Raw genomic sequence first — 15,165 nt, 5'->3', positions numbered from 1 at the left:
TGAATTTTTACAGGATAAGAGGATGTCCACTTTTGATTCTATAAAGCACGATATTCTCTCACACACACACACACACATATTTGTAGGATTCGTGAAAAATTGGGCCGTTGGACAGACTGGACCGGGACTCGAACCCGGATCTTCCGCTTTCCGGGCGACTGCTCTTTAACCATTGAGCTATCCAGGGGCCCACCGTCCAATCTCCTCACGAATGCCTACTTAAGTGTTTGTGGCCTGGAGGTGCGCGCTCGCATCCCACATTCTACCCCCCCGCAACTACATTCGACCCCGAATGTTCGTCATTTCGACATCTTATAAATCTTTTTCAACGAACCGACAAACCAAAAACTGTGTCCAACCTCGATCTTTAATACAGACTTAACCAACGCTGTATAACTTACACGAGGGTGCTACACACTATTTCGCGCGACACGAAAATTGTCAAATATTCCCAACCTCGATCTTTAATACAGGCTTAACCAATGCTGTATAACTTACACGAGGATGGAAAACCTCTTCCCTGAACGCATTGCTGTCTAAAGGCCGTCTTGCCTAGTTCTCCAGCCAACCGTTCACGTCGCCACTATACGTCTTACGTCGGCCTAACCTCTCTTTGATAGATGTTCAATTAATTATTTTTCCCTAATTATTGCCCGGTCGTAGAAGTGTGACACGAAGCAAACCTCCATCTCGGCTGAGCCCTCAAAATGCAGGATTCGTGAAAAAATTGGGCCGTTGGACAGACTGGACCGGGACTCGAACCCGGGTTTCCGCTTCCGGACGACTGCTCTTTAACCATTGAGCTATCCAGAGCCCACCGTCCAATCTCCTCACGAACGCCTACTTTAAAGTTGGGTTGGAGGTGCTCGTATCCCACATATATATAATAAAATAAATTTCTATTGAATTCGCAATTGAATTATGAATAAATTATTATCATTAGAATGAACTAATCTAAGCGAGAAAAAAAATGTATTTTTATGCACGATTTATTATACTTTAAAATAGAACTGGTATAAGAATTTAAAATTTTTCCAAATCCACCGGGTCAAATATGCACACGTAAAAATACGTAGATTTAAGAAGATATGAGAAATAAAAAATGTAAAAGATAAGATAAAGATAGAGGTAGATAGAGAGGAAAGAAAGAATACATTTCTTTATTCCAACATTATAAATCAAAATGTAGGAAAGAGAATCCGAAATTTGGTGAGCCAAGACCGGTAGTAGTAGTTTTAAAATAGGGGTAGATAGAGGGAAAAAGTAAAATAAGAGTAAGAAAGAAGGAAAATATGTTCTTTCCTTGGCTATTGTGTCTCCAGGCTGTTCTACTTAATGCTACGAAATACAGAGAACTCAACAAAAAAGCTTGAGGCAATGGAAAGGAGAATAAAGGAGGTTTCCTTCGAGTAAGAAAGATACGAAAAAAAGAAGAAATAGTAGTAGTAGCAGTAGTAGTAGAAGAAGTAGAAGAAGAAAAAGTGGAGGACACTTGCTTACCGGGTGTTACACTCGGAAATGGTTGTCCAGGCAACGAAGGAGGATGTTCGTCCTCGGGCGAACGTTCAGAAGCGTATCCTTGATCCTGCGGTTCTCCTGTAGCACCAACAAGCTTGTTTAATTTAAGATCAACGCACTTGTTTAATTGCTGCCGATGTTTAACCAATTCACAATCCGGCTTATGCACAATTCGCATCAATAAATCGTCGTCCGATGAACTAACGTCGAATTTCTTAGCGACGAATTGAGAACTCGACGAATTTGTTGTATCCAGAGCTTTGTTCAATATGCTGCGTACTTCTTGTTTGCGTTTTGGAAGCGTACCGACTAAATCCAAATCGGAATTACGTTGACACCTGTCTTCCATCGACGTTCCACGATTGTAACGTCTGCTAGTTTCGTTGATCATCGTTTCGATGCTACGATTTCTTCTGACCGAGTCAAAGTTTCCGTGACGACACCTGACCAGGTCCAAATCACTCTGTTGATACCTGTTTCAAATATCAAATATATCATTCGTTTTAAGTTATAGAAATTTGTGAGTTTATTCTATAAAATAATATTTCTATTCAGTAGGTCAATTTGCTATATATAATTTGTGTAATGGTATATATTTTAAAAATACGAATAAAATTACAAGTAAATTTTTAGTAATGGGGTATAATTTGCTATATATATAAATGGTGTTGAGACACAGTTTTAATATACTTAGGATGTTTTAATTAAAACATCTCTTACCTCCAGGGATCGTTCTCGTCCAAGGAATCCTGAGATCGATGTTTAACAAGATCCAAAGCACCAGTAGGTCCACCGTCTGAGAAATGAACTCCCAAGGATCGTTTCTTGTGAGGTAGCGTTCCTCCGAGGTTTCCACTAATGGTATCCGACATGATGTTATTGTTCTCTCTCCGTTCGTCATCCAAGACATCCTTATCGTCCAAATGGTTCGGTAATGAGCCACAAAACTTGTATCTGCTGTGTTATATTATTAACATTTTTATATCTTCTAATTATTATCATTATTATATACCAAAAAACGTAATTTTATATTACGATAAAAATCAAAGTAACATATTAAAAGGGTTATTGTTATTCGTTATGTTTGGATAAGCAACACTTAGAGACAAATGAGAATACTGGAATAATTATAATATCATTTAATTCTCTTCTATTTAATTTACTGACGTTAAAACCCTTAACGTGAAACATTTTCATGTAAACGAGGTTTTAATAGAGGAAGCTGTGTCCCAGTTCGCGGTAACTGGCCAACCTTAAAAGGGACTTTAAATTATCTTGTAACCAAAGAGAAAGAAAGACAGACAGAGTATGAGAGTGAGAGAGAAAGAGAGAGAGAGAGAGAATAGGATTCACTGACAAGGAGAAGCTTGTGCTGTTGTTACTCTCCTCGGTTATTTAAGCAACACAACACTGGGGATTGTTCACGATTTTCCGAGAGACGCGACGCCGGGAAATCACTGGCATGTGAAATGACGCGCCGTAATCCAGACGCCCTTTGGCGCCGGCCTCATCCTTTCCCTAGATGATATTTATTTAACGGGAAATATGATATTACCTAACCTCACCCTTCCATGTATTAGTTAACAACGAGATACTAACCCACACTTACACACATATTTTCAACTTGTTTTATGATTAAACAATAATAATAATTATTTAATATTAATTATTTTTTTGAAGTTATTTTTGAGGTTATTGAGGTTATATTCGTTTTGGTACGCCAAAGAAGTATAACTTCTTATTATTATTATTATTTATTATTGATAATAATTTTATTATATTATTTATTATTAATAATAATAATTATTTAATATTAATTATTTTTTTGAAGTTATTTGTGAGGTTATTGAGGTTATATTCGTTTTGGTACGCCAAAGAAGTATAACTTCTTATTATTATTATTATTTATTATTGATAATAATTTTATATATTTATATATTTATATTAATAATAATTTTATTATATTATTTATTATTAATAATAATAATTATTTAATTTTAATTATTTTTTTGAAGTTATTTTGAGGTTATTGAGGTTATGTTCGTTTTGGTACGCAAAAGAAGTATAACTTCTTCTTATTATTATTTATTATTGATAATAATTTTATATATTTATATATTATATTAATAATTTTATTATATTATTTATTATTAATAATAATAATTATTTAATATTAATTATTTTTTTGAAGTTATTTTTGAGATTATTGAGGTTATGTTTGTTTTAGTACGGCAAAGAAGTATAACTTCTTACGTAAGTACATAAGTACACACATCAGTTTTTTTTTTATGAGATTATGCGATTAATCATTCGATTAAAATAATTTTTATCTTCGTTGTTATGCTGCAGTTTCGAGTGCATATGTTAAAAGATAGTATTAGTAAAATACAATTTAATATGAAAACTGAATACGATTTTACGTAATAAATGATATTATTAAAATTATATTTCAGAATGTATGTAATTTTAATTAAACATATATATATGTATGTAAGAGAATGAGATATAATTTAATATTAAATGAACGTGATTATGCGATTAATGATTTAATTAATACTTAACGTCGGTGTCTTTATGAGAATTTTAACTGCAAATGTATTCGGAATGAATATTATAATTAAAGCCCTCGAACCTTCATAAAAGTTAGAGTAATAAAGATAACATTATGATTATAACAAGTACAAAGTATTACAAAAATATATATGTGTGTGTGTGTGTGTGAATATGTTGAAGATAATTAATAATATATAATTTAATATACCCACTGTGATGAATAGGAGATTATATGTAATAAATTAATATTATTAAGACTACGTTATACTGATTGTATGTAATTTTAATTGGATATTATGAGATATAAAAAAGAAAAGAAAACAAATAAATAAAATATATAAATCATTTATATATAGAGAGAGAGAGAACGAATAGAAATACGATTTAATAATTCGACCAATGGAATATACGATTTAATTTAATATCACTTTAAATCATCGTGCACGATTATGTTATAAATTAGTTTATTAATTTATTGGTAAAAGTAAATGCATAAATTATGGTATATTATATTATACGTCGACAAGCATCATCATCATTATTATTATTATTATTATTATTATTATTATTATTATTATTCGTTGTGCGTGTAAGCATAGAAAATAATGGATATTAGTTTGTTAAAAAGATTACGTGATTTGTGAGGTAAAATTCGTTTCGAAAAATCCATTATCTCGTTGGGAAACGATTAGGTCGAGTTTCAGGAGTAGGATAAAAAGATGAACGAATCACCGGAAGGTTTCTTTCGCGATATGCTCTTCAACCTAGATTTCGTGATTCTTTTAATTACAACCTGTTTCCGGTTTGAAGATTTTAAAGAGAGAAGAAAAAAGAAATTCTTTGTAAGCAACATATCGGGTGTTTCTCAGGAACGAATCGTTTCAGGAAAACGTTTCAATAAACAAATTAAAAAACCATAATGATATTGCTTTTAAGTGAAGTAATCTAAATGGGGTATTATCGATTAAACGAGTACCGAATGATCATCAGAGCTTTCTTTTTTTAATAATTGTTGCATCGAAAACATATCTCAATAGTTAAATTATAATAAATGATAATATTGAAATTGCATTAAGCACAGGTATGTTTATTTTATAATATTACAAGTGTTTAAAAATGATAAAAGTAAAATATCAGTTGTAAATTTTTAAACGTTTCGAAACTATTTTTTTCAATTGATTCTCTTTGAAAAAATAAAATAAGTAAAATAAAAATAAAATATTAATTCTTATTGGAATATATTTCTCTGTCTCTCTCTCTCAGAAAAATAATTGAAAATATTTGTAGTATATCAATTCAAATTCAATCATGTTAAAACAAAATTAGAAATAAATACATGTGATATAATTTTGTCAATAATTTTTTTGTACAACATTAACCAGAATTTATGTTACCCAGAAATATTATCGAACAATATGAATCATTAACGATGAAGAACCTATTAAAAACCTTTCAACTGGTCATTATCGTTCGAATTAAATCAGCACATATACATATATAATACACACACACATATACTAAAGCTATTTGGGCTTATCGTAAACGTAAAAAAAAAAAAAAAAAGGGAAAAAAGGGTGTCCATAACATAAATAAAAGAAAAGGTAAAGGTTTGTTGAAAGGTTAACGTAAAAGGCAAGAACGTGCTTGTAACGTTCACTTATATGTAAGAAGTACACGAAAGGAAGGAGTGAATGGGGAATATGAAGAGGAGGAGGGGGGGAGGGGGTGGTATCGTATTGGGTGTTCGAAAAATCGATGAAGAAAACTGACCTTTCTCTCTGCGAACTGCTCGAGCATGGGACTAGAATTTTGCCCATACCATTGAACTTTCCCTTAGGTGGTTCGCATAAGTTTCCCGAGGATTGCGTTCTACGGCCAGTTAGGCCTTTGCCATTGTGTCTGCTGAGATTCGAGCCCATTTCGTTGATCGATTCTTTTTCCTCTTCTTCTTCTTCTTCTTCGTTTTCGATTTCCACTCGTCGTTGTTCTACTTTTATTTCTTTTTGATTTTCCTCACCTTGGCCCCCCACTACCGCCACCTCCTCCTCCTCCTCCTCCTTCTTCTTCTCTTCTTGCTGCTCTTCTTCCACTTCTTCTTCTTCTTCTTCTTTTTTCTTTTTCTTTACCCTTCTTATCGAAAACCTTTCCCTTTCTATTATTACACTTGGATGGGATAAGATTCAATGCATTTCCAGGTGTGTTCTCCTTGTTCGGCCAATCGAAGTACTTGCCGATGTCCTTGGCATTGACCTTGCAGGATATCAACGGCGGGGGTGGCGGGACCGGGGGGCTCGGACGCGTTCGTTTATTCACCGTTTGCAATTGTCCACGACGTTGTTGTTGTTGCTGTTGTTGTTGCTGTTGTTGTTGCTGTTGTTGTTGCACCTTCCAACCTTCCTGCTGTTGTCCTCCGTTCGACGGAGGCACTGTTACCAATTCCTCACCTGTAACAGTTTCATTACTTTATTCTTACAATGGGAAATTCAAATTATTTTGTTTTTCTTTTTTTTGTTACGAAAGTTACAACGAGATCAAATGATTTTCAACGATAGTTGCAATAAACGAAGATTCATTTCTTGTTTATTGTTTCTGCACTTTTAACGAGATATTATTTTTAAATTGTGTTCGTTGTGTTTCTTTAAACGAATTTAATAATATTAGATCGGTCGAAAATTTTGGTGAAAATTTTGGCGGAACGCTATGTTGAATAAATGTTTCTTTCAAATTACAAACACATATATAGATTAATAATATATTTATTTCATTGTCACAGTTGATATTATTTCTCTTCTTTAATAAAAGATTTATACGATATGTGTATGTGTGTGTGTGTATGTGTAGGAAGGATTCTTCTGATGCTCTTTTAGGTGAGAACGAGTTTTCCGGAAAGCTTTTCCTACCCAATTACCTTCAAGCTCGTCGTTGTTCTCTAAGGTGTAATAAACACGAATGTATGTATATGAGTGGATATGAACAAGAATGAGAATGAGAAAGAGAGAATGAGAAACAGGGAGAGAGAATGAGAATGTGCATGTATGCATTTGTAAATGTATGCACTTGTAAGTGTATGCACTTGTACGTGGATTTTCGTGTGCATGTTTGTATGAATTTATACGTGTACACTCGTGTGCATGTTTGTATGCATTTGTACGTGTACACTCGTGTGCATGTTTGTATGCATTTGTACGTGTACACTCGTGTGCATGTTTGTATGCATTTGTACATGTATTCTCGTGTGCATAGGTGTATGCATTTGTACGTGTACCTCGTGTGCATGTTTGTATGCATTTGTACGTGTACACTCGTGTGCATGTTTGTATGCATTTGTATGTGTATTCTCGTGTGCATGTTTGTATGCATTTGTACGTGTACATTCGTGTGCATGTTTGTATGCATTTGTATGTGTATTTTTATGTGCATGTGTGTATGAATTTATACGTGTACATTCGTGTGCATGTTTGTATGCATTTGTACGTGTACATTCGTGTGCATGTTTGTATGCATTTGTATGTGTATTCTCGTGTGCATGTTTGTATGCATTTATACGTGTGCATGGGTGTATGCATTTGTACGTGTACACTCGTGTGCATGTTTGTATGCATTTGTATGTGTATTCTCGTGTGCATGTATAACATTACGTCCAGCAAATCCGATTCATGGCATCATGGCTGGTGCACAGAGATACTAATAACCCTCGTGCTCGTTACATAACTGTATTATTAATGTTGTTTCTCTAAAGAAACAGCTACGAAGCTGGTTAAAAGCGTGTTTCCCACTAACTGCATACTACATTTACACACCAGGACGAAAACCACTCCTCTTCCTCCTCCTCCTCCTCTTTCTTCTCCTCCTCCTCCTTCTTCTTCTTCAATAGGCTCTTCTATCAATTAAGATACTTTCCTATTCGTTTCTCGGTCGTTAACGTAAAATCACCACGTTGGTTTTGCGTTTCACTCTCTTCTTCTTTATTCTCATTATTTTTAATTTCATTTCAAAACGAATTTTTCTTTTTCGATCGATTCGAAAGTTGACTTTTGAAAAATGTAATCAAATTTAATTGATTTTATTAAAGTTAACAGACGTTGATATAAATTAAAAGTATTTTCTTTTCTCGATCGTTAACGTTAACAATTGAATTTATATTATGTTTCGTTTATTTTTTATTAATTAATAGAACGAAACGTATTCATCTAACGACTCGTTGACTTTTCGAGATGCGATCATTTTTTTTTAAATACGAGTATTAAATTTCCTGTTGTAGAAAAAAAATGGATATTTTATTTCTCGTTGACGCAAAAGAGACACGCGAGGGATTACTTTTCATTTTTGTTTATTTAATTTTGTACTTTTCTTAGAATAATTATTCTGATCTGTGTACGTTGGCTTTTAAGGGTGCCCTTTAGAAGGTACAATAATTTTCTTTTTATTATTATTTTTTTTTTTTAATCATATACAAAGGATCCTCTCATTCTTTTTATTTTCTTTTCTTTTTATTTTATTTTCTGTATATAAACCTAGGTGTCTCTCTCTTTTTATTTTTATTCTTTAAATATTATTTCTACCGTCAATTATAATCTCCCGGTGTGCAATATTCTCCCCGAGCGTTCTATTTTAAATAACGTCGTCGACCCTCCCTCCCTTCCTTTCTCTCTCTCTCTTTTTCTCTTTCTCATGGGGTTAACCAAGGAAACCAGCCTTGAAAGCGCGAGCTAACAGGAAATAAAGCACGCCAGAGAAGAAAGAACGTGTTTACTCAAAGAGTTCAGCAATTATTCTTCCTTTCTTTTCTCATGAGAGAGAAAAAGAGAGAGAGAGAGAGAGAATGATGGGGAGGGAAGAGGGAAGGAGGAATGGGAAACGTGGGGTGGTTGGAAAAAATTAAGAACCAAGAAGAAAAGAATAAATTAGCAAAAGAATTGTTCATTAAATATCGAAACGTTTAAAGTTTTAATTTCGGCTTATCAGTTAACGTCACTTCGAATGACCGATCATTAACAAAAGTTTTATTTATTACTAACTTTAAATTTACGAATTATAATAATTATAATAATTAATTAATTAGGGGCTATTATAACTGGGATAATTGAATACAATTGAAATGATTTGGAAGTCACGTAATTAAAAAGAAAAAAAAAAGTATATATTTAAATATAAAAAGTGATGATTTTGTGCATACGTTCAAGGTAAATTAAATGTTTAAAGAAGAACAATCGTTTTTTTATTTTACTTATTAACGTTATTCAATTAGCATATTCTTTCTCTCTCTCTCTCTATTTTTCACTCTCTGCTTCAGCAAGCTATTTGAAATTTTTTATTTGAAATTCTTTTTTGAAATGAAATCAAATCTCATTCGTAGGTAGGGAAAAGGTGGTGGGTTAATCAAGTACGCGTTTTCAGAACATTGTTTGTTCGCATAACGATACGAAAATCACACAAATAGAGAAAAGCATAGGAGCAGTAAATCGGTGAGCAACGAGGGAAAAATAATAATAATAATAATAATAATAGAAGAAAAAAACTGGTGTGTGTATTTATGTACGCACGTAAGAAGTTATACTTCTTTGTCGTACCAAAACGAACATAACCTCAATAACCTCAAAAATAACTTCAAAAAAAATAATTAATATTAAATAATTATTATTATTAATAATAAATAATATAATAAAATTATTATTAATATAAATATATAAATATATAAAATTATTAACAATAATAAATAATAATAATAAGAAGAAGTTATACTTCTTTGCCGTACTAAAACGAACATAACCTCAATAACCTCAAAAATAACTTAACAAAATAACTTAACAAAAAAGAAAAATTTATTATTATTATTATTATTATTTAAAAAAAAAAGGAAAGAAACATATTTTCAATCGATCGATATATTATATATATTAGAAAGAATAATAAAATATCATAATATATGCCATGGTACAGTGATAGTATTAGTTCCCGCTCGATCATTTAAGTAAAGCGGCGCTGCGTACGATTAATATTTGGATGGGTGACCCTCTTGAGAAAAAAGGCGGGAAGAAGAAAAGAAGACAACTTCACGCCGTAAACTTGAAATCGCTTTGCCGACAAACTTCATGGTGTCATTTTTCCAGACGTTTGAAACAAAATCACTCCCCATTACATTTCCCCAACGCGCCAAAAGAAGTATAACTTCAAAAATAGAAAAACTATATAATAAAAGATGTAAAAAATAAAATAAAATAAAAAAGTAAAAAAAAAGGAAAGAAAAACTAGGAATTTCGACGTTGGTGGTAAACGCGTTGCTCGCGTAGTGCCATTAATTCTCGATTAACCGGTTTTGTGCTCAAAGCGACACTGATATATCCGGGTCAGGTTTAATCGATAACTACTAAAATCAGTTGGCAGGATTATCTCTTTCTCTCTTGTAGCATTGTCATAGATATCAAGTTCGTTGGGTCGTTTGCTGCCACACATTACTTACGTTGATAATGGAAAATACAAAAAGAGAAACAACGACGGAAAGAGAAAACAAAAGTATATCTGTGTCTGTCTGTATGTGTAATCTGTGTCCTATGTGTAAGAGAGAGAAAGAGAGAGAAATAGAAATAGAGTTTCGTGTATTTGAAAGAGAGACAGAGAGAGAAGAGTGTGACAAAGAGAAAGAAAAAGAGAAAGAGAAAGAAAAAAGTATATCTGTGTGTGTGTTATGTGTATGTGTGTGTTATGTGTATGTGTGTGTAAGAGAGAGAGAGAAATAGAAATAGAGTTGCATATTTGTGTGTGCGAGAGAGAGAGAGAAGTATGCGTGTGTGTGTGTGAGAGAGAAGAGTGTGAGAAAGAACTGAGAGAGGGAAAGAGGGAAAGAGAGGGAAAGAGAGAGAGAGAGAGATAAAAGTTTCCACCTTGATGACGGGGCAGCGAGCAGCAAAACGCGAATGTGGGTCGACGAGGGAAGAAAGATTATCGGAAGCTTTCTTCTTCTCTTTTATTTCGATGCATTCTTCAAGCCTGACCACCCCCTCTCCCTTCCTCTCTCCTCGAGTCCACCCCCTCACTCCTCGCTCGACTACTCTTCAACCACCCCCTCCCCCTCCCCCTCTTCACCATTCTTTGTTTTTGTCTCTTTCTCTTTTTTTCTTCTTTTTTCTTTGCGATTTATCGAACTCAAATGCGAATTAGGCTGATTTGAGAGAATTACGGTGCCGCGAATCTTTCTCTTGAGAATCTCTCTCTCTCTCGGATCATTTTTTAGTTTTTGGGTTATATCGAGGAGAATGTTAAATAGTGTTCGTTCTTATTCTATTTTTGTCTATGATTTATTTTATTATTATAACGTTGTAAGAGATGTAACGTAGAGGAAAGGATTTGATGATTCTCCTCGTGCAATTTTTTCATTTCCGATAATATTAAATTCTTGTTCTTTTTTCTCTTTTTGCCATTGTGGTATTCGCGATTCTTTCTTTTCTAATATAAAGTAGGAGATCTATCATCGATAAGGATCTTTTATTCGTGAATAGATAATGTATATATATACTATTTTTACGTCTGTCTAACTAAAAAGGTATCAAGTCAAGCTTTGATATTTCGAATAGTCTCAAAAAACTAAATAAGAAGATAGAAAAATGAAAAAGAAAATGATATAATATTATTGTCTGGTTCAAGAAAGTATTGTATTGTTACACGTATAATAGGGGGGGGGGAAGAATTATGAGATAAAGAAAAATTAAAAGAAAAAAAAAAAGGAAAAACAATTTAATAAACAATTGAAGAAAAAACCATAAATACTGTTTGATTTATATCCAACAATTTACGAACGATAATTATTCCAAATAAATATTTTCTATGTTAAAAATTATTATATCTGTTTAATTAAAAAATTATTATTATATTTAAAATAATAAAATAATCTAAATTATAAATATAAATAAATAATCTAAATTTATTATATCGTATCTGTAGTCGAATTATAAAAAATATATTCAAATAGGTCAACTAATATTTTGTATAATTAGTTTACTTACGTTCGATATTCCGTATAATTGGTCAGAGAAGAAGAAGTGGGGGTGGGGTGGGTGGGTTGAAAGAAAAAAGAAATTGAAAGAAATGGAACGATTCTTTCTTCGGTGAAGGTATAAAACACAGGTAAAACTAATTGATAACGATGGAATGTTTATACTTAACTGTCACGAGTCTGACTGCTAAGAATAGATTTTTCTAAAAGACATATATATTTAACCGAGTAAGTAAAACCAACTTAGAAACGTTTTGCGTCAATGAAACAACATCGGAAGTTGCTAAGGTGTCTTACGAAAACACGGACTATACAGGAATTCGATATCTTGAAAGATACCGGTGTGATATCGGATCTGATATTTTTATTTTTTATCTTTTTTATCATTTTTTTTCTTTTCTCTCTTGCGATGCAATACGAGTATCATCTACGAACAATTTTCTAATTAAAATCACGTTCCTTCGTATATACTCAAATTTGATCAAAAAAGTTTTTATATTTAAATTGATTAATATGTAATTTTGTTTCACGCATAATTTTGTAAATCAGTTATTATTCATTTTCAATCTTACAAATTTGCAAATTAATCTGAATATGTGTGTGCGAGTGAATTTCAAGTATAAAAATCTCATACTTAATTTTTTTAGATTTCATTTTTGGTTTGGCAATACGTGCATATAGATAGAATGTGTTCCCGTGTATCCAAAATTACTATACCAAATTGAAAAATAATAATAAATATTTGAAAACAACGTATATCTAAATAATATAATATATATACATATATATAATATATATAAATATATAATAAATATATAATACATATAAAAAAAGTATATATAAATATTATAAAACACGATATCGTGTTGTTACATATTTTTTTTTTTTTTTAAACAATATTATAAATTATATCTTTAAATACAAACTAATTAAAGTTATATGGCAATTATTAAGAAACATGAACACGTATTGTTGTCAGCAAACTATTATAATTAAAGATTCATATTACAAATTATTGGAAAATGTAATTTTACTTGAAAGTACACCTTATATATTATATTAAAGCACACATAAGATGAAATTTAAATTTGTAATAACCAAACGTAGTAAAATATATCCCCAACAGTATATCAAAGTGGACAAAACAAAATCATCAGAGGTACAGAATCACGTAGGTGGTGGAACGAGCTTAAACTGAAGTTTCGAGGTAAGAGAAGCTCGCGTGTGATCGAAAGTTTTCAAAGTTAAGCTCGTTCGAACGACAACGTTTAAAGTTGGCGGAGTCGCGAGTTTGGAAGTTTAGTAAGTTCGAGACGCCACGTTGCTGGCGTCAAAACCACCCCTGGGAGTTTCCCCCACCACCATTCGGCTAGCTCGAGGTCGTCGGGGGTGGTTTGTGCTTTATCTTCTTTCTGAAAGAATAACGAACCTTCCACGAACACTCATCTCCCCCCCCTCTCTTTCTCTCTCGTTTTTTCTCTTTTTTAGAACATTTTTAAATTCGAACGAGACGTTTCTCTAATCGCAAAGGGTAGTAGTTTTTTTTCGTAACTCTTCGCATAAATTACAACAGCCCTTCCTATTTCAAGCCCTTATTTACTATGTTACTATTTCGTAGAACATAAATACGCGAACATTGTATATTTTTTATTTTAATTTTTCATTCATTTTGTATTTATACGGTCCTTTTATTTATTTATGTTTATTTTTATGTGTCCTATATATATATATATATATATTTTAATTAATTTATTTATATTTATATTTATTATTATGTATATCTTTTTTTATATATTTTTTTAATTAATTTATTCCAAATAATTAAATAATTAATTTTACTGGTGTTTTTGTTTTTATCGACGAATGGGACCAATTTGTATAAAAAATATTCGTTTCTTGATGGAGAAAAAAAGAAAAAAAATCATACAAAAACGTTAAATGTATTTATTAAATTCGTAAGTTTATTTAACGAATGATTCAGTATTTTTTTTTCCATATACGAATATCCCGTTAGTTTGAATTTTAACGCGATTAGAAACTTTTGATATCAATGGTGTGTATATTAATTACATATATATATAATACAATTTAAAATCCACATTCGAGTTACGCGGGAAGATTTAACGCGAGAAACGGGTCAAACATCATTTTCCACGAGTCTTTTGAATAACATCGGCCGATCATATTGTTCACCATTTCACCTGGTGATAGTTTCAAACTCCCCCCCATCATTCCCTTCCCTCCTTCCCCCTGCCCCCATACAATCTTCTACATTTTACCGTTACCATTCCAATAGGAAAGAAAAAAAAAGAGGATAGAGAAGAAATAACTTCTACTCCTACGATCAAATTTTCGATTGCATTCCTTTGCCAGGTTCTATCCAAACGATAAAGAAAAAAAAAATAAGAGCAATAAAAAAGAAAAGAAAAGAAAAGACATTTACTAATTAGCAAGTAACGTTGAGTACAATCTTTCAATTAACTTTCCTGTTAATGAATCCTCCTCCACCACCTCCTCCTTCTCCTCCTTCTCCTCTTCCTCGATATTCGCGTCGTATTTACGATGCATCTTAATTACACTTTTCATTGCAACTCACCAACCGTGATATTAGTATTAATAGTCGTAGTAATAGTAATAGTAGTAGTGATAGCATCGAACTTTCCCTAATACGATCGTAAAATGAGAAGAAGAAGGGGTATTCATAGGATTGAAAACTGTAACGAACACCATTACGCATTCATACAATCATACACATATATACAAGATACGCACAAACACATACACAGGCATAATACACACGTACTTGTGCATGAAATAAACGATACTATTTATCAGAAGAATCGAGTAATATGCGTTACGAGCTAATGCACCAGTGGTTATTCGTTACTGCCACTTTTGTACTTGACCAGATACAACCATAACCCATTGCTATCTGCTTTTCATCGTGACGAATACCCTCTCTATTTCTCTCTCTCTTTCTCTTTATTTCTGTCTGTGTAAGATCTTTTTACTCATCCTCTTTCTACTTCTTATTTTTTTTTATTTTTTTTCTTTCTTCCTCCTACTCCTATTTCTCGTTCTACTCTTTCATTGGAATGTCTCTT

The 15,165-nt window shown here is 32.2% G+C and overlaps 2 protein-coding genes across 3 annotated transcripts in view; both read right to left on the bottom strand.

Moving 5' to 3' along the window:
• The window catches only part of LOC122518582 (tyrosine-protein phosphatase non-receptor type 13-like), a 30,499-nt gene extending 24,424 nt beyond the window's left edge, over window positions 1-6,075 (bottom strand). The window contains exons 1-3 of one of the 2 annotated variants that reach the window (XM_043637596.1): window positions 5,842-6,075; window positions 2,239-2,475; window positions 1,501-1,991 (exon numbers count right to left, since the gene is read on the bottom strand). In XM_043637596.1, the coding sequence (XP_043493531.1) occupies window positions 1,501-1,991; window positions 2,239-2,475; window positions 5,842-5,990 (877 nt within the window). In that variant the 5' untranslated portion in view covers window positions 5,991-6,075. The remainder of the gene's footprint in view (window positions 1-1,500; window positions 1,992-2,238; window positions 2,476-5,841) is intronic. The other variant, XM_043637597.1, reaches the window with a different exon arrangement.
• Window positions 6,034-15,165, bottom strand: part of LOC122518581 (putative uncharacterized protein DDB_G0282133) — a 149,556-nt gene continuing 140,424 nt past the window's right edge. Inside the window, exon 4 of the mRNA XM_043637594.1 lies at window positions 6,034-6,515. Within this exon, the coding sequence (XP_043493529.1) occupies window positions 6,085-6,515 (431 nt within the window). The 3' untranslated portion in view covers window positions 6,034-6,084. The remainder of the gene's footprint in view (window positions 6,516-15,165) is intronic.

Source organism: Polistes fuscatus, unplaced genomic scaffold (assembly GCF_010416935.1).
Source record: "Polistes fuscatus isolate 324 unplaced genomic scaffold, CU_Pfus_HIC Scaffold25, whole genome shotgun sequence".
NCBI classification, from domain to species: Eukaryota; Metazoa; Arthropoda; class Insecta; order Hymenoptera; family Vespidae; genus Polistes; species Polistes fuscatus.
This window is presented reverse-complemented; position numbering and strand designations above follow the sequence as displayed.